The sequence below is a fragment of the Silurus aristotelis genome, assembly GCF_946808225.1.
Source record: "Silurus aristotelis genome assembly, chromosome: 7".
Classification (NCBI taxonomy): domain Eukaryota; kingdom Metazoa; phylum Chordata; class Actinopteri; order Siluriformes; family Siluridae; genus Silurus; species Silurus aristotelis.
The window spans coordinates 16,982,296-17,002,215 of record NC_139580.1 but is presented as its reverse complement, the minus strand read 5'-3'; the positions used below and the strand labels follow the sequence as shown (position 1 = coordinate 17,002,215).

At 36.2% G+C, this 19,920-nt stretch overlaps 3 protein-coding genes across 8 annotated transcripts in view; 2 read left to right on the top strand and 1 right to left on the bottom strand.

The window, feature by feature from the left end:
- Window positions 1-6,115: 6,115 nt before the first annotated feature.
- svip (small VCP interacting protein) lies at window positions 6,116-9,945 on the bottom strand. Of its 3 annotated transcripts, none has more exons than XM_083547288.1 (5): window positions 9,797-9,927; window positions 9,407-9,476; window positions 8,217-8,267; window positions 7,184-7,297; window positions 6,116-7,093 (listed from the first exon to the last, which is right to left on the bottom strand). In XM_083547288.1, exons 2-5 carry the CDS (start codon window positions 9,473-9,475, stop codon window positions 7,079-7,081), a joined length of 249 nt encoding a protein of 82 aa, XP_083403414.1. In that variant the 5' UTR covers window position 9,476; window positions 9,797-9,927; the 3' UTR covers window positions 6,116-7,078. The 3 variants fall into 3 exon arrangements, with proteins under 3 accessions (XP_083403414.1, XP_083403415.1, XP_083403413.1); XM_083547289.1 differs by adding an exon at window positions 7,701-7,747 and having other exon boundaries at window positions 9,407-9,921; XM_083547287.1 differs by having other exon boundaries at window positions 9,407-9,945.
- A 1,273-nt stretch (window positions 9,946-11,218) lies between these two features.
- On the top strand, window positions 11,219-15,844 carry LOC310729257 (uncharacterized protein). Its single transcript, XM_083547343.1, has 4 exons — window positions 11,219-11,434; window positions 12,039-12,711; window positions 13,158-13,693; window positions 13,991-15,844. The coding sequence occupies exons 2-4, from the start codon at window positions 12,044-12,046 to the stop codon at window positions 14,257-14,259; spliced, it is 1,473 nt and encodes a 490-aa protein (XP_083403469.1). The 5' UTR covers window positions 11,219-11,434; window positions 12,039-12,043; the 3' UTR covers window positions 14,260-15,844.
- A 3,103-nt stretch (window positions 15,845-18,947) lies between these two features.
- Window positions 18,948-19,920, top strand: part of ano3 (anoctamin 3) — a 49,241-nt gene continuing 48,268 nt past the window's right edge. For 2 of the 4 annotated variants that reach the window (XM_083545711.1, XM_083545710.1), the window contains exon 1: window positions 18,949-19,152. In XM_083545711.1, the coding sequence (XP_083401837.1) occupies window positions 19,032-19,152 (121 nt within the window). In that variant the 5' untranslated portion in view covers window positions 18,949-19,031. Of the gene's footprint in view, window positions 19,153-19,920 lie in introns of all 4 variants that reach the window. The other 2 variants (XM_083545704.1, XM_083545712.1) reach the window with 2 other exon arrangements.

The following is a 19,920-nucleotide window of genomic DNA, read 5'->3' as shown; positions in this document are numbered from 1 at the left end:
TTATATATATATATATAAAATAAAAAAAAATACTACCATGCCAAAGCTGGGGCTTGAACCCATAACCTTGTGGGGACCTGCTGACCAGTAAACCTATGCTTTACCCACTAAGCTATTAAATCTGTCTTGTGCAACCAGTCAATAAGCCTAATGAACCAACATGGCTTGTTTTCCATACTTCAACACTATGTAACTTATATTAAAAGTAGGCCAAACAAGTTTAAAAAAAGACAAATAAATGAAGCAATCTTTCAAACAGGTCTCTCTAATTAACAAATCGATTTACAGTTTAATATCACAAAGTAGACAAACTATTATATAAAAAAAAAAAGAAAAAGAAAAAGAAAAATCCTACCAAGTAAAAGCTGGGGCTTGAACCCAAAACCTTGTGGGGACCTGCTGACCAGTAAACCTATGCTTAACCCACTGAGCTACTAGATCTGTAATGTTCAACCAGTCAATAAGCCTAATGAACCAGCATGGCTTCTTTTCCATACTTCAACACAATGTAACTTATATTAAAAGTAGGCCAAACAAGTTTTAAAAAAAGACAAATAAATGAAGCAATCTTTTAAACAGGTCTCTCTAATTAACAAATCGATTTACAGTTTAATATCACAAAGTAGACAAACTATTATATTTCAAAAAAAAAAAATCCTACCATGCCAATGCTGGGGCTTGAACCCACAACCTTGTGGGGACCTGCTGACCAGTAAACCTATGCTTTACCCACTGAGCTATAAGATCTCTCTTGTGCAAGCAGTCAATAAGCCTAATGAACCAGCATGGCTTCTTTTCCATACTTCAACACTATGTAACATATTAAAAGTAGGCCAAACAAGTTTTAAAAAAGGACAAATAAATGAACCAATCTTTTAAACAGGTCTCTCTAATTAACAAATCGATTTACAGTTTAATAGCACAAAGTAGACAAACTATTATATATAAAAAAAAAATAATAATAATACCATGCCAAAGCTGGGGCTTGAACCCATAACCTTGTGGGGACCTGCTGACCAGTAAACCTATGCTTTACCCAATGAGCTATTAGATGTGTCTTGTGCAACCAGTCAATAAGCCTAATGAACCAGCATGGCTTCTTTTCCATACTTCAACACTATGTAACTTTTATTAAAAGTAGGCTAAACAAGTTTAAAAAAAGGACAAATAAATACAGCAATCTTTTAAACAGGTCTCTCTAATTAACAAATCGATTTACAGTTTAATTGCACAAAGTAGACAAACTATTATATTAAAAAGAGAAATAAAAATACTACCATGTCAATGTTGGGGCTTGAACAGAGAACCTTGTGGGGACCTGCTGACCAGTAAACCTATGCTTTACACACTGAGCTATCAGATCTGTCTTGTGCAAGCAGTCAATAAGCCTAATGAACCAGCATGGCTTCTTTTCCATACTTCAACACTATGTAACTCATTTTAAAAGTAGGTCAAACAAATAAAAAATAAATAAATAAATAAATAAATAAAGCAATCTTTTAAACAGGTCTCTCTAATTAACAAATCGATTTACAGTTTAATGTCACAAAGTAGACAAACTATTATAGTAAAAAAAAAAAAATACTACTATGCCAATGCAGGGGCTTGAACCCACAACCTTGTGTGGAACTGTTGATCAGTAAACCTATGCTTTACCCACTGAGCTATTAGATCTGTCTTGTGCAAGTAGTCAATAAGCCTAATGAACCAGCATGGCTTCTTTTCCCTAATTCAACACTATGTAACTCATATTAAAAGTAGGCCAAACAAGTAAAAAAAAAAAAAAAAAAGATACAAATAAAGAAAGCAATCTTTTTATACAGGTCTCTCTAATTAACAAATCGATTTACAGTTCAATATCACAAAGTAGACAAACTATTATATGAAATAAGGAAAAAACAAAAAATACTATTATGCCAATGCTGGGGCTTGAACCCACAATCTTGTGGGGACCTGCTGACCAGTAACCTATGCGCTACCCACTGAACTATCAGATCTCTCTTGTACAAGCAATCAATAAGCCTAATGAACCAGCATGGCTTCTTTTCCATACTTCAACACCATGTAACTCGTAATCAAAGTAGGCCAAACAAGTAAAAAAAAAAAAAAAAAAAAGACGAATAAATGAAGCAATCTTTTAAACAGGTCTCTCTAATTAACATATCGATTTACAGTTTAATATCACAAAGTAGACAAACTATTATATTAAAAAAAAAATTAAAAACATACTACGATGCCAAAGCTGGGGCTTGAACCCACAACCTTGTGGGGACCTGCTGATCAGTAAACCTATGCTTTACACACTGAGCTATCAGATCTGTCTTGTGCAAGCAGTCAATAAGCTTACTGAACCAGCATGGCTTCTTTTCCATACTTCAACACCATGTAACTCGTATTAAAATTAGGCCAAACAAGTAAAAACTAAAAAGACAAATAAATGAAGCAATCTTTTAAACAGTTCTCTCTAATTAACAAATCAATTTACAGTTTAATATCATAAAGTAGACAAACTATTATATATAAAAAGACAAATAAAACTACAACCATGCCAATGTTGGGGCTTGAAGCCATAACCTTGTGTGGACCTGCTGACCAGTAAACCTATGCTTTACCCACTGAGCTATCAGATCTGTCTTGTGCAAGCAGTCAATAAGCCTAATGAACCAGCATGGCTTCTTTTCCATACTTCCACACTATGTAACTTATAATAAAAGTAGGCCAAACAAGTTTTTAAAAAAACTTAATGGAAATTTACAGATCATTGAACGAGACACCTGTCATTCACCTGTATATCTTGAGTTACAGCTGTCTTGTCCAATGATCTGTAAGTTTCCAATCACAAACTATACCTACCTTTTCCGGTTTGTCTAAATTGTTGCACGAAACACATTAACAAATCCAAAAACACAATGACAAATCCGACAAACCAGAAAAGGTAGGTATAGTTTGCGAATGGAAACTTACAGATCATTCGACGAGACACCTGTCACTCACCTGTGTATCTTGACTGACAGGCGTCTCGTCCAATGATTGATAGGTTTCCATTCTCAAACTATACCTACCTTTTCGGTTTGTCTGAATTTTGTTGTTGTGTTTTCGGATTTGTTAATTTGTTTTCGAATTTGTAATTTGTTTTCGGATTTGTTGATTTGTTTTTGGATTTGTTGTTTTGTTTTTGTATTTGTTCATTTGTTTTTAGATTTGTTCATTTGTTTTTGGATTTGTTAATTTGTTTTTGGATTTGTTAATGTGTTTTGCACTTCTCGGCCACCGTAGATAGTAGTTCACTTTTAAAGCCTTGAAAGAGCACAGAGCTTTGCCGAATGTCTGTAGTTATCTAACACAGATAATCCCTGAGTTACAATGGTTCGACTTACGATTGTCCGATATTACGATGCCGATAGCGATGCGACAAAATTTTTAAAATCTTTAAAATTTGGCCCAACAGGGACAGGCATCCGTGTAGTATTTATTTAATATCAGTGTGTATTTCTATCTGTTTCAAACGGTTTTAAACAGCAATTTAAGTGATTAAAGCATGTCTTTCAAATGCCCAAATATGTCTAGAGCTGGTAGTGAAAAAAGAAGAGCAAAGCCTTCAGTTTAGAGCAGAAAATAAAAAATCAGCACGAAGCCGAAAAGGTTGTCATAGCTATAGTACCATCTTCAACTTACAATATTTTTTTACTTACAATGGAGTCGTCGTAGCATACTTACGTAAGTGGGGGACTTAACACCATTTGTATATATTAGAGTAAAATATCAAAAAGATAATCCAGTAGAGTTAAAATAGCAGCTGCCAATTTAAGGTACAACGATTGTATATTATCAGGACCTGGTGGTTTGTGAAACATTTTTTTCCAAGTTTATTAGTGATCTGTTGAAAGTAAACTCTTTGTGAACTCTTTGTTTTATGTATGCAGAAAGGCTCAGCCAGAAAGTGAAAAAGTGTATTATCATTTAATTATCATGAGTTAATAAAATTATAATAAATTACTACTACTACTACTACTACTAATAATAATAATAATAATAATTATAATATTAATAATCATACTATATTCCATTAACCAAATCACATTAAAGTATTTTTTAACCTAAATTGATAATTAATGAATGTAGATTCCCCTGGCATACAACAGTCCATGCGAAATTAGGATTGAAAGACCTGGAGTTGGCAACCTCTTTTTGATTAATTTCCTATTGCCATTAATAATGAGTGTTTGAATATAGACAGATCCACAATAAATTACATTAAGGGCTTCAGTTTTAAAAGATCTATTATATTCAAATTATTTAATGCATTTTCATGTAATCTAACAAAAATAATTTGCTTAGTAATAACATAATTTGTGGCTCAGTGTACCCTGAAGTTTCATTCCGGTGCATCAACAATAAATGTACTTAATTTTGTTAATTTTATCAATTAATATACATTTATAAGTAAATAGTATAATAATCTATTGTGTAATATACATTACATTTATATTTTATTATTGACCGATAGATGGCGATAGAGAGTGGGAAGGACGTGACACACACTTCCAGAACAATGTAACAGTGGGGTCGGCAATACTGCGTGTGACATAGATCACACAGTCACAGATTTTGTCTTGAAAATGGACCCCATGGGGTCTTCAGAGAAAACCTCACTGGGCGTGTCTAGACACGGTCTGGGAGGTGCTTGTATGGCTTAGTGGTGGGGACCTCAATTTAGGTCCCCACGGAGGCATGGGTCCCCATGAGTCAGTTTACATTCAGGTCGAAGTCCCCACCAGGAAAGGAGAAGAAGAACACACACGCACGCACGCACACACACACACACACACACACACTCGCACACGCACACGCACACACACACGCGCACACACACACACACACACACACACACACACACACACACACACACACACAGGGATAATTTAGAGCAACCACAAGGAGCTGCATTGGGAAAAAGTCTGCATTAACAAAAAAGTGTGGGAGGTGACAAAATACATGCACTCCTGTTCCAGTACTTGAGTGCAGGGTTCCTACAGTACTTGTTTAGTATAATTAAATTCTGCTTTTAGTTTTTTTTTTTTTTTTTTTTTTTTTTATGAAACAAAGGTTTAATCCATGTAAAACAGTAAACCAATCAAAAAACATTCGTTTTGATTCAAACTAAATAAATAACAAAAATAAAAATGTTTTCTAGCAAAAGTATACATTTCAACAAACAAATATTTAGCCATTATATCACTGAGACAGTACAGTGGATGTATTAGTCTCACAAGATCTGGTGCATTATAGGGCCAAAATGGTTCTTGACACCTGACTAAAACATGGTTGTGTGCAGCTTGAACATCCCACTTTAGACTTAGTTGCATCATTTTCTATTATAATAAGATTTACTCTACTACGAAAGCTTTTCCATTAATATTCAAGTGTGGCTGTGCAAATTTGTTCTCATTCAGCTACAAGATCATAAAAGAGGTCAGTGGCATTCAGTGTTTCATTCCATTTAATTCCAGAGGTGTTCAGTCGGGTGGAGGTCAGGGCTCTTTAAAGGCCACCTGAGTTCTTACACTTTAGCATGGGCACACTATGTTTTCATAGATCTCACTTTGTACACATGGGCATTTCATGCTGCAACATGTTTGTTCATATAAGTTCCAGTAAAGTAAAATTGTGCTACAGCATTGGAGAAGACCAAAAAAAGGTGTGATGGTCAGGTGTTAAAACACTTATTTGGCCATATAGAGATAATATAGACTCGGTTTTAGATGCTACAAAGGAAATTATGCAAGCAAAATATTGTACAATGTACAAAAGCATGTACATGAACCTATTAAACAGTCATTTCAATGTCCAGAAGTAACTGTTTTGAAAAATATCAATGTCTAAAATCTAAAATATCTATAAAATACCTGCATAGTTAGATAACACAATGGTTAGTTAACACAATTATTATAAAAATTATATAATTAATTATATAATTATATATTTTAATTATTAAAGAATTAATTGTAGACATGTAAAATGTAATTTATAGTATTTAAGCGGTTGCTCACCAAGTGACTGACTTGTGTGTATATGTACTGAAATATTAAACAAAAAAAATCTAAATCAAACAAAATTATGATAAGGTATTTATTTAAGCCCATTAAAATAATGCAGTGGCGTTCTACTCTTTAGAATTTAGGCTTCAGGAAAAGAAGAAAAAAAAAGCACACTGAGCTTTGGCAGTAAAGTGGGTTTTTTTTTTACATTTCTTTAAAAACTTCTTGTTAATATAAAAACTACAGCTCAGTTCTGTACCTGGTGTTCAGTGGCCATTTCAGTGACAGTAAGGCTGTTACACAAGAGAGGAGCACTATAGCTGAGTGCACTAAACTATGACGCTGCGTTATTGCACACATGAGAAAATGACACTTTTATAACCGTTGAGTCAAATTATTCTGCCCTACATCCAAACAAATCAACATAATACAGAAACAGCAACCTTCATTTACCACCAGAATAATAACAGTTGATAGGTTTCTAATGATAAATAACAAATAGGGCAATTCAAACAATTGTTATTCATTCTTCGCTTTGACATTCTTCACGATCAAATACAGAACCTGACAGAACAGATAACATATTGCACTATAGTCCTCTAAGCATAACACAGCAGAGTGCAGCTTAACCCTAAAATATTAGTGCTAAATGCCTTACATCAATCCATTATAAAATTTAATAGAAATGTGCATTAGTGTTACTTTCATCTAAAGAATTTGTACCATTTAAAAGTCGAGAACCTTCTCAATTAGCATTCTGTGAACTTGCCATCTCTCAGTAGTGATTCATAAACATGTGTATTAAAAAGAGACATTGCTGCTTTGGTTACGTCAGTGTCCTGTTTGTTGGCACATGGGGTCTCAGCATGATAATGTAGGCGTGATCTCCAAAAGAGCTACATCCTTTCAGATGTCCTTAGCTGGAAGCTTGGTGAAATGTCTATGCGCTACAAAGACTGACCCAACAGCTTAGATTTCACACAGAAGAAAAAAAAAAAAAAAAAAACACTTTTTGACACCAGTTGTTTCTTCATCTTGTGTTAGCCAACTTGCCACTAAGAAAGAAAATACACAGAAAGATTATGCAAATGAATCCAAACTACACACATGGCTAAAGGTTTAAAGTGGTTTCATATGAGATCTACCCGAAGTCCACCGCCTCCGGATGTTGATGTGCTCATAGCCTGTTTTTCTATCTCTTCTTGTTTCTTCTTTTTCCTTTCCACCGCTTCTGGGTTCTTGATGCCTCGGTGTGTGCTCTAAAAGCAGAAAAAAAACCTTTTAGTTACAGGGGAACCTCAAGCTAAAGTTTGGATTGAAATAAATATTTTTCTAAAAGAATTATGTGCACTATGTATATAACTGCATTTCATAAATAAAAAGCATAAAGCATCATGTTATATAAGCTGGTGCGTGTGTGTACTGTGCTCATCAGAAGCATGCTGAGAATGTGGGATGACACATGGAGATGAAAATGAGCCTTTGTTTTGTGGGCAAGTAAAACTTGAGAAACGTGTGGTTAAAAGTAATTGCTCTGTTATCAGACTTGTTCACATCCTGTTATCAGACTTGTTCACATCCAATATAGAAAGTTGCAGTGTGACGCTGAATGAATACTCAGCGGAGAACCTGTAGAGATAAAAATAATGGTACTGTACTTACCGCGCTGCTTTAGCAGCTCGACGAGCTTTGAGTGCTGATGAAACTCTCTAAAGGGCCCACAGTGTATATGAGGTATATGAGGGGCAAACCAGCATCAATTTCAAGCCTTCTAATAAAATGTAATTAATGGAATGAACTGATATAATTTTTTTTTTAATCTTTGAGTTGCGATAAAGGCATCAAATCAGAAAGACAAAAATGATGGTGCAGGTTTGATCCTCCATCCTTCATATAACAAATATCACTACATAGAATCATACGACCAATAATGCTCCCAGATTAAATGAAATGTCAGAAAGCCTGGATGTTGAGTTATTGTGAGGAACTTATTTTGAGCATGAACAGAAACGTCGCGTCGGAAGCTCAAAAAATGAAATGTTCTTAAAAATGACAAGAGTCTCAGCGTAAAAGCAGGATCAAAAGATCAATAATCTGCTGTGTACTCAGAAAGCTGAAAGTAAATCTACTTTGCTACATCACACAAAAAAAAAAAAGAATTAGAAATAAGGCCATTACCTCTTTCTGTCGCTTCTCTGCTGCTTCTGCCAACTGTCTCCTTTTTGTTTCCTGCACATAAAATGAAATGCGCATGAAGATGCCAAATAAATATTATTACACATTTCACTGTATGGAGAAGCAAACATGGGTGTGTCAGGGTCATTAAGGAAATTCACACACTAATACTGTTTCACTCCATCCTACCTACATTTTCTCAAGAAGCTATGGAAATAAGGTCTGATGCAAACACTGTAACAAACCCACATGACTACACCACAGAATGCATTCACAGTCCAATTTGCCACATGTTGCCCAACCTGCCCAACAATTTTCACTAAAACTAAAGAAAAATGTAAAATCATAAATGAATGTACTGCAAATGTAAAGCAGGGGTCTCCAAACATTTGGTGCTGCACAGACAGAATAAAAACTTTTTACTTTTCCATTTGATTGATTTCCTATTGAATTCAAATAATTTTTACTTGTATAGCGCTCTTAACAATAAACATTGTCTCAAAACAGCTTTACACAGGTAATGTGGTGATAAAAATTAATAAGATGTTCTTTATAAGTGTAAGTTTGTCCTTAATGAGCCGGTGGCGACTGTGGCAAGGAAAAACTCCCTGAGATGGCACAAGAAAGAAACCTTGAGAGGAACCAGAATCAGGAGTGAACCCATCCTCATCTGGGTTGCACTGAATGTCTGTTTATTACAGCTAAACCATGTCGAGATGTGCAGTGACTGTGATCAGAAGCAAACTGTGGTCCTGAGCCAGTATAGCAGACTGTTGACATTAACTACAGTCCAAATCCATCCTCAAAGCTCCTGTACAATTTCCTATTGATAAACTTTTTATTAATAAAAAAAAAGGCCGCTTTCACTTGTGCAAATTTCCCTGCATTGTGTCAAATGCATTTCTTTTCTATGCATCATTAAATTAAGCTCCAACTGATATTTTTTATTTTTAATATATATGTAATTAAATTATATAACATGTATAATAGTAAAATAATATGCCCCCATACACATACATACATACATACATACATACATACATACATACATACAAATTTATATATATATATATATATATATATATATATATTCGTGTGTGTGTGTGTGTGTGTGTGTGTGTGTGTGTGTGTGTGTGTGTGTGTGTGTGTGAACGACAGACAAAAATTGTGTATATAAGATCTGATATTCTCACACGATCAGGATCAGGAGTTACCACGACGTCGTCCGCAGCTCCACCCAGGCAGGGCAAACACATCCCCATACTGCAGCCGGCAGCCGAGACAGTCACAGCACGGCGACAAAAAAGTTTTCAACAACCACCAGGATTATTGACAACACTTATCAAAACACCGTCTATCAACAACAACTACTGCAATGCGTCAACTGTCTCTAAAAACACATTTCTCTGTACAAAAGCACAGTGAAGTGTCTGGGAATGCTAGTTTACTGAACTCTACACAGAGCCTGGCTGAGCTAATGTAAACACTACAGCTAGCGAACACATTCCACTACGAGACTACAAATTCCAACCAAACCTCTTCTTCATACGATCAGACATCTGGAATAAAAAACAGTATCCGACCTTATTTATATTGACTGCATGCACTTATCTGGATTAAATTGAAAGCCGACAATAAACAGGTTGGGATTATCAGCTGTCAGGATGTCGCTGGTTACTGCAGTCCCGTTATAGTCGGACAGCGCCTCTGCTCGGTTACTCAGCAGCGCCACGTAGCGGCATGGAAGAGCCGGAGCTGCTTTCTAACATAAACATACCTTGAACCACACCCTCCCTGTACACTGCACTACTCTGAGAGTAGCCATGTCAGGCAAGGATTCTCCAGTGCACTCAGGAAATGCAACCATGATCTATATAGGACTAGTGTTACACAAGACCATTCAGACACAAGGATTTGTTCATGTTAACAACATTCATCTTTAGACAGTTTTTTTCATATTTTCTTGGTGTAACTGATTTATGCAAGATTCATATTTTTGGTGGCTCAGTAGCTCCTAGTTCCATTATCTTAAATGACTTTATAAAAGAGGAAAGGACATTACTCATAATCTTACATTCCAGTTCTCATGTTAGTTCTCACTCTCCAGTGTTCTGTATTGTTTAAAGATCTATAATCATATCTTGACATCACCCAAATGAGGATGGGTTTTCCTTTTGAGTCTGGTTCTTCTCAAGGTTTCTTCCTCATATCATCTAAGGGAGATTTTCCTTGCCACAGTCGCCATGGCTAATCTTCAGGGATAAATACACATTGTTCACCATAACTGTAAAATTTTGTAAAGCTGCTTTGAGACAATGTCTGTTGTGAAAAGCGCTATTGAAATGAACTTGATTTAAGTCTTAATCATTACATAGGGAGAATCTGCAAACAACTCCATACAGTGTAACCTGTGCTAAGGAATGCTACCCTGCACTTGGATGGATACCTGTAACAAAAATACAGCTATGGCTATATGGAGGGCAATGAGTTTAAAAAGGTATTTTCATTTCTTTTTGTCTTATGTTATGTCATGTTTCTGTAAAGTTTATTTCACCCAGTTAGTCTTTCTCACTTTGATGTTTTGGCTGACTTTTTGGGTTGTGCCAGCTTAGCAATCTTTATAAAGACTGGTTTAAGTGCAAGTTCCCATTATGTAAGAAACCACTCTTTTTCCCAGTATGCCTCTGGCATGGACCACTATATTGTTAGAAGTCTGCTTGTCCCATAAAGTCTTTTTAAGTGTGTAAGACAGTGTGGTTTCGGATTATGTCCTGAGTGAAATGAGGTGTCACTGATTACAAAGTCAGAGGTAAACTCAGATGAAAATATCCAAAAATTACAGCAGGGAAAAACATCTACTTAGAGATAAAGCCTTTTCCAGTAAGTTTTAACGAAAAATGAATAATTGTGCAAGAAACCGTAGTCAAATGGTCAGGTCTTCCTAAACCTTCAGATCTGCCAGTTCACAAATTGCTCACTGGGTGGCGATAGCAGCTTTAAATGGCAAAAATATATAGGAGAAGAAGAAAAAGACGAAGACAGAAGAAGATAAAAGCTAAAGCAGGCGTCGTCTGTAGGGTTTCAGAAAAAGCAAATAAATTGTACATGACTGAAGACCTGCTGACATAACTAATCTAGTCGAGCATAAGTAAGGAAGATATCTTCACAGAGCTGGTGTTGCCTGCATACTTATTCTCTCTACTCCGGGCTTCTGGAGTGTGGTAGGTTCACTTCAGTTAAATCACTGTGGTTTAGCTGTAGCCAAAGAGATTCTTTCATTCGTGTCATGTCTTGATGCACCAACAACTCCGACATGGGAGAACAAAATCTTTCATGCACTTATTATTTTACAGTAGTTACTAGAAAAGAACAAAATGGAAACAGAGCAGTGGTTTGAGCATTACTCGCTTTCAAACAGAGATCAACCACCACCTGGAAATGCTCTAAAATTCTCAGATTTGTTGATCATAAACACACTTCACTGTTATATAAACTGATATAACGTCATCTACTGTACACAGACGGATACTAGCGATAAACTCGCAGTTCATGACCGCTAAAGCTTGACACATTTTACTATTTTAAGTAGAAAACTAGAAGAAAGCCATGGGAAGTCTGTAAGCCATTCTGTTTTGTAGTTTATTTTATTGTAGTGCATTAAAACTCTAATATGATGCCCCTATAAACAAAAATGTCGTGTCCTGTTTTTCCCCTATATGGCAGATTTAACTACTTCACCATTAAATCTAATAAACATGCATTTCCATTTTGGTGTGTTCATTTGCTTTTTCTCTTTCTTTTTTCTTCCTCTGGATCTAAATGCAGAGTAGATGGATGTGATCCGGTGTTTGCGCTCTCTCCTGGACCTCCATGTTCAGCTTCAGAGAGCTGTAGCCCTTCAGGGAGAGATCCAGGCACAGTTTCTTGCTCAGCTTTTACATCCAGACAATTTGAGCCCACAACAGCTGCCTCTGCCACAGCTGGACTTGACCGGAGATGATCTGGAGCTTTCCCTGTCTGTTTTTGAACGGGCTCTGGATGAAAGCAAACTCCCGAAGAGGCAGTGGGGTTCGAGGCTGGCAAAGCTTCTTTGTGTGAAGACATCTGATGAGGAGGATCATGAGCTGAGTTATGAAGCTGTGAAGACAGACGTGAGGAGGCAGGCATGTTCGTTGGAGTATCAGCGGTGGAGGGACTTTAACAAGGTCCGGTATGATCCTCACAGGGGCCTGCGGGAGCTTAAAGTTGGGGTGGAGGAAGCAGCAAAGAAGTGGCTCCAGCCTGAAAGGTGCAGCTCCGAGGAAGTGGTGAGAAAAGTGGCCCTGCAGAAATTCCTCTCACTTCTCCCACCAGATGCGATCGAGAGGACAAGCGAGGAGCAGCCGCAAAGCATGGAGGAGGCTGCCATCATGGCTGCATCCTTCTTGGAAAGTAACAGGGCTGACAGAGACAGAGACGAGCAACTTGAAGATGCACATACTGAGCATGGCTACTCAAGGTAAGACACTGTCTGTATCGAACAGTGTGCTACAGAAGGGTACGTTATTAAGGCCCTTTTTTCTCAATTACCATGTAGCCTGTCCCTCAATGTAACATTGCTAAATATGCTTAATATCTTGGTAATAAGAATAATGTAACATGTACAGATAATTATTTTTTTTTTATAATTATTGTTTAAAATATTTTCTTAATCAGTATGTGGTTACTAGTCATTATCCTATAACCTCCAGAAAACTCTGCATACAATACAAGTATTGTTTTGTTTATTTTGTGGGTAAAAACAAACATTTACTTGACTGGAATACAGGCAGTTCAGGATCTTGAATGCTGTACTGGTGTATCTTACCCTGTCCAGTATTTGTGTGTCTCTGTGTTTGTTTAGGGTGAAGGTGGGGATGTATTTAAATCTGACTGTTCTTGACATATGACCTAAATTAATTTCAGGGATTATATTAACTCAGATGAGCCGAAGAAGTTGGATCCAGAACCAGTCTTCCCGTCTGACAGCAACAGCCTTGAAGTTACAGTTGGAGATGAGCATTTTGAAGAGGAAGAGTTTTCTGAAGCCATGCTTTCCCCATCAATGGTCGACATAAAGCCAGTCCTAAATACTGAAGGAACCCCTTTCATCACAAATGATTCTGAAGTTGTGTCTCATGGACCCTGCTATAGTGGTGAATCTAACAAGTCTTTACCAAGGCGAGCTAATAAGAATGGGAATATAAACACAGGAACAAAATTTAAACGTGTACTTGATTGCCCAGACTGTGGTAGCAAGTTCAAGAGGTTTGACTACCTAAGAAAGCACATATGTACTCCTGGGCAAAGTCTGGGGTGCCAACACTGCGATCTGCGCTTCCCCTCTCTCTCCCAGCTAACTAACCATCTCCGTGTCCATCGGAAAATGTTACACTGTCCTGAGTGCAACAAGGCTTTTAGAGACCGCTTCAATCTCCGCTGCCACCAGCGCACACACACAGGTATGTTGGAGATGCAACAGACACTGTGGTTTAATGCATTCGTAGCTGATCTCATCGATTGATTTTCACGTGATTCTTTTTAGTAGTAAATATGCAAACGATATCTGAAATGAAGCTATAAATATTATGTATAATCATTATGTTGTCTCTGACAATGTGGCAGTTTTTATTCTTATTATGACTGTTCAAAATTAACACCATGATAAATGTAGTGTAGCATTTATCATGGTGTTAATTTTGAACAGTCATAATTCTAGACACTCAGCATTCTAAACAGCTCTTGGCTTCCCCTGGCAGGCGAGCGCCCTCATATCTGCTCTGACTGCGGCTCTGCGTTTGCTCAGGAACGAGGGCTACAGGAGCATCGCAACATCCACACTGGCGAGAGACCCTTCCAGTGCCCAGTGTGTAGGAAAGGCTTTAGTCACAGCCGCACCCTTGCCAAGCACGTTGTTGTCCATTCAGAAGCGAGGCCGTACATGTGCTCAGACTGTGGCAGAGCTTTTAAAATTAAAGACAACTTGCATCAGCATCAGAAGAAAATGCATCCTGGCAAATACTCGTGAACACACCCTGTAGCTGAAAAGACTGTTTAATTTACAAGCAAAGATGGTACAATATAGAGTTTATACTTTTAGTGATGTTTATGACTTCTCTCTTCAAATACATTGAGGGGAAATAAGTATTTGGACAATTTTTTTTTTTTATCTACTTCCAGTGCATATTTCAAATTTGCAAGCATAATGTTTTTTTAAGTATAAAAGAAAGTATGTTTTTGAAAACATATTCAAAGTTAAGTTCCAAAACGGAAATGTATGGGGGGGAAAGTCTATCAGAATTTGGCCACTATAAATTATTAATGTTAGTACTTTGCTTCAAAGCTTTTGTTGGGAATTAAAGCTTAGGAACATTTGCGCTATAAAGTGCGTTTTTGCAGCTATGTAGTTCAATTTTGGCCCATTACTGTTGCCAAATTGCCTTCGATTCCTCATTTATAAAGATCTTTTTGACTGACTTTTAAAATCCTTTGATGTATTTTCAAAATCCTCCATTAATAATGTTGGGAGCTGCAAGCACCTTCAACACAACCAATACAATGGGGTTGAAGTCATCTTTTGGCTGTATCGGGTTTGCCTTATTGAACTGTTAATCTACCCAGATTTGGGTGAATGTGATTAATATGTCTATTGTCTTATAATTTGTTACAGTGTGCTGTTTATGTATTCTTCAAAGACATGCCATTCCCAATACCATTTGTTAAGAAGGTACAGTAACACTGGCATTGCATGTCAAATTATAGTGGACATGTCCATTTTTTGTCCTTGTCTTTTAAACAAGGCAAATCACCTGAATACATATTCCCACTCGCTATACACTCAAAGGTACTGAAATTATTATACTACAACTGCTACAAATAAATACTTATTTTAAGCTTAAAAAAATTCCCTGGTGTAAATGCCCATTCTTAGATTAAATCAACACTCCTACTTTAAATAAGACTACATCATAGTTATGTAGCTTTATATCACTGCCATTAATTATTTAACAAACATAATTGCTGTATGAAAATGAACCTCTTTGCTCTAAACATTTTAAACTGTAGTTGTGTGTTTTATTAATGTAGCTATAGCAGTTATGTAGCTCATCTGATTGCGTTTGTTTGAGCAGCTGCCAGACATGCACTTACTTTCAAACACCACTTAGAAAATTAATCCACTTTGGTGAATTTTTTATTTATTTATTTTTTTAAACCAGGATTGAAGAACAGTAAGAATTTTCTATTTGTTGCTAGGTGACTTTAGGCAGAAAAACATTAAACATGATCCTGTTTGTGTATTTGCTGTCATTCAGGCACCAATGTTGCCAAATTACATTTGTGAACACATTGGTCTATAGGAAATAAAATTGGAGTAATGTAAACAAGGGAATATTAATTTGATCTGGTAAATTGTGCTGCTATTAAGCTTTAATAAATTGTAGTGCAAATCTTGTTACAAAAAATGTTTTGAATTGTGTCTCAGTAAAAAAATACAAATTACAGCTTGTAAAAGCGCTAGGCCATCTTTTTGACGAGGAACAAATAACCTATATGATGCAAACTTGCTTTTACAAACATTTTTGCTTTAATGAAATGCTTTATTATTTATCAAACACCTGTTTGAATGTTGATATATATTTTCTTATTTCATAGTCATTGTTAGTTTTGTTCACTGCCATATTCTTAACCATATTGTTTTATTTCAGCCCAAAGTAAGAGGATTTCATAGGTGTTGGTTTTCTACACACTTTATTTGCAAACTCTAGAATGACACCTCTGCCTTATTTATACTTGTGTTTCTGCATTTGGTTTATTCACTAAAGCAGTAATTGTGGGTATTTTTGCAGTCGGAGTGTGCAGAAGGCCCTGAAGATCAAGTTCAGTGTAGTTAATGAGATCTGTAATAATACTTGGAAAACTGCTACGTTTTTATGGTTGTTACCCAGTACCCTCTCTACAACAATCGTCTCAATGGTTAGTAGCATCTGGTTTTGGTTGCTAAACATTATTTAAGATCTTGCTGTATTGGGAAGGTGTAAAAGCTTAAAGCTGTACAATTAGAAATGTAAATTGAGAAATCGAAGAAACATACACTTTTAAAACTTTGATTGAACAAAAGATTGGAAAGATTTTTTTTAAAGAAGTGTACCACTGGATTAGATCTGTAAGTGTCTATCATGTCTAAAAAGTTAATTAACTTTAAATTTGTTTCTGAGGCTCTGTAATGGCCATGACTGCTGGATATGCACCCAAATGGCTAGGCTGTTAATCCATCTCATGTAGCAATGGGGACTGTTATAGGTTATATACTGTATAATTTATATATATATTGTATATATACATACACATGAATGTACACACAGCTCCTCATATTGACAGAAAAACACAGAATTGTTGACATTGTTGCAGATTTATTAAAAAAGAAAAACTGAAATATCACATGGTCCTTAGTATTCAGACCCTTTGCTCAGTATTTAGTAGAAGCCCCCTTTTGATCTAATACAGCCAGGAGTCTTTTTGGGAAAGATGCAACAAGTCTTTCACACCTGGATTTGGGGATCCTCTGCCATTCCTCCTTGCAGGTCCTCTCCAGTTCTGTCAGGTTGGATGGTAAATGTTGGTGGACAGCCATTTTTAGGTCTCTCCAGAGATGCTCAATTGGGTTTAAGTCAGGGCTCTGGCTGGGCCATTCAAGAACAGTCACGGAGTTGTTGTGAAGCCACTCCTTCATTATTTTAGCTGTGTGCTTAGGGTCATTGTCTTGTTGGAAGGGAAAACCTTCGGCCCAGTCTGAGGTCCAGAGCACTCTGGAGAAGGTTTTTGTCCAGGATATCCCTGTACTTGGCCGCATTCATCTTTCCCTCGATTGCAACCAGTCGTCCTGTCCCTGCAGCTGAAAAACACCCCCACAGCATGATGCTGCCACCACCATGCTTCACTGTTGGGACTGTATTGGACAGGTGATGAGCAGTGCCTGGTTTTCTCCACACATACCGCTTAGAATTAAGGCCAAAAAGTTATATTTTGGTCTCATCAGACCAGAGAATCTTATTTCTCACCATCTTGGAGTCCTTCAGGTGTTTTTTAGCAAACTCCATGCGGGCTTTCATGTGTCTTACACTGAGGAGAGGCTTCCGTCGGGCCACTCTGCCATAAAGCCCCGACTGGTGGAGGGCTGCAGTGATGGTTGACTTTCTACAACTTTCTCCCATCTCCTGACTGCATATCTGGAGCTCAGCCACAGTGATCTTTGGGTTCTTCTTTACCTCTCTCACCAAGGCTCTTCTCCCCCGATAGCTCAGTTTGGCCGGACGGCCAGCTCTAGGAAGGGTTCTGGTCGTCCCAAACGTCTTCCATTTGAGGATTATGGAGGCCACTGTGCTCTTAGGAACCTTAAGTGCAGCAGAAATCTTTTTGTAACCTTGGCCAGATCTGTGCCTTGCCACAATTCTGTCTGAGCTCTTCAGGCAGTTCATTTGACCTCATGACTCTCATTTGCTCTGACATGCATTGTGATCTGGAAGGTCTTATTTAGACAGGTGTGTGGCTTTCCTAATCAAGTCCAATCAGTATAATCAAACACAACTGGACTCAAATGAAGGTGTAGAACCATCTCAAGTATGATCAGAAGAAATGGAAAGCACCTGAGTTAAATATATGAGTGTCACAGCAAAGGGTCTGAATACTTAGGACCATGTGATATTTCATTATTTCTTTTTTAATAAATCTGCAACAATGTCAACAATTCTGTGTTTTTCTGTCAATATGTGGAGCTGTGTGTACATTTATGAGGAAGAAGAATGAACTTAAATGATTTTAACAAATGGCTGCAATATAACAAAGAGTGAAAAATTTACTTTCCGTACCCACTGTGTGTGTATATATATATATATATATATATATATATATATATATATATATATATATATATATATATATATATATATATATATATATATATATAATATATATATATATATATAATATATATATATATATATAATATATATATACATATATTATATATATATATATATATATATATATATATATATATATATATATATATATATATATATATAATATATATATATATATATATAATATATATATATATATATTATATATATATATTATATATATACATATATTATATATATATATATATACATATATATATATATATATATATACATATATTATATATATATATACATATATTATATATATATATATATATATATATATATATATATACATATATATATATATATATATATACATATATTATATATATATATACATATATTATATATATATATATATATATATATATATATATATAATTTTTTTTATAAAACAGTATATAACCTATAAAGTTATTCCAAGCACAGGATTAACCTGCATGTTATGGGCATTGATGCAAGTGCAAATTTCTAACCAACACGCCTGCTACAACTTGCAGGTTTAATATAATAATCATCACGTTTATTTTTATTTTATTATCATTTTTTTTAATAGAGATATGCAGTAAAGGGTTATTATTGAAATTCACGTCTTTGTGATTAATATCCAGAGGTTTTACCATCTGACCAGTTCTTTAAGAGTCCACGGTCTCCCCCTAATTCATAATCATCCAAACACGCGCTCTCGCAGGCCATGCAGAACAAAATCTCACTAGAAAACCAGTGACTAAAAATCCCACTTGTTTCTGTATCACTGCTGCACAGCTGTGCACGCTGCCGTCCTCATACGTCACACACCGCTGGAAAGGCGCGAGACACGTGTAGCCTCCGCGCGATGGAGTTGCAGCGGCTTCACGCACAGAGCTCCCTCGCAGCCAACACACAGTGCAGGACATTTCATCTACACACGCAGGATAGAGTGCACCTCGAGCACAAGAGAAGACTGCAACTTTCTGGTAAATCACTTATCTGTCCTCTGAAAAAGTGGTTAATTTGCTTGTAGTGGTAAGTGAATGAATAAAATCTATAATTTACCTTCTTGCTATTGTTCCTTGCAACTTTCATTTAATTTAAGGAAAGCATGAAATATGGCAAACTAACTTTGTATTCTATGCAAACGAGTATGCATAAATAAAAAAGAAAGGTGTTGACTGATTGGAATGATTTCCAACTGTAACTTTTATAGCACAACATGCAAATCCAAAGTGTCAGACACCAGAAGAGTTCGTCTGATACACTGTCACTTGGCACCATGCATCCTTGTCTTGGCTTATACATCCCTTTGTTGCATAATGCAGCTATTCCTAACACTGTGACATGTTATGAGTCAGACCCCTGTCACAAACTTGGTCTAATTATTACCTAATAGAAGGTCCGTGTGGAACGTTACAGAGAAGCGACAGCTCTGTGTCTCACAGTTCTTTCAAGTGACAGCATGGACTTGTCATAGTATTCATTTAAACAAGTGTTTGGCTTTGTTCTGATAACCAGCCACAGTACTCAGTGTAACTAAAAAAGGCAGAAAGGGGGTAAATTAATACACAGACTAAAATGTTTGTATAAAGCTGATGGAACATAAAAGAACAGAAAAAGAATGTTAGATTTCTATTGCTACATGACTTACATCTTCTCTAAAAATAAAATTAATATTAATAAGATTAAAACATTTCAATGATTACATTATTAAGCAATTGTAATACAAACTGTGTGTATGAGTGTGTAGT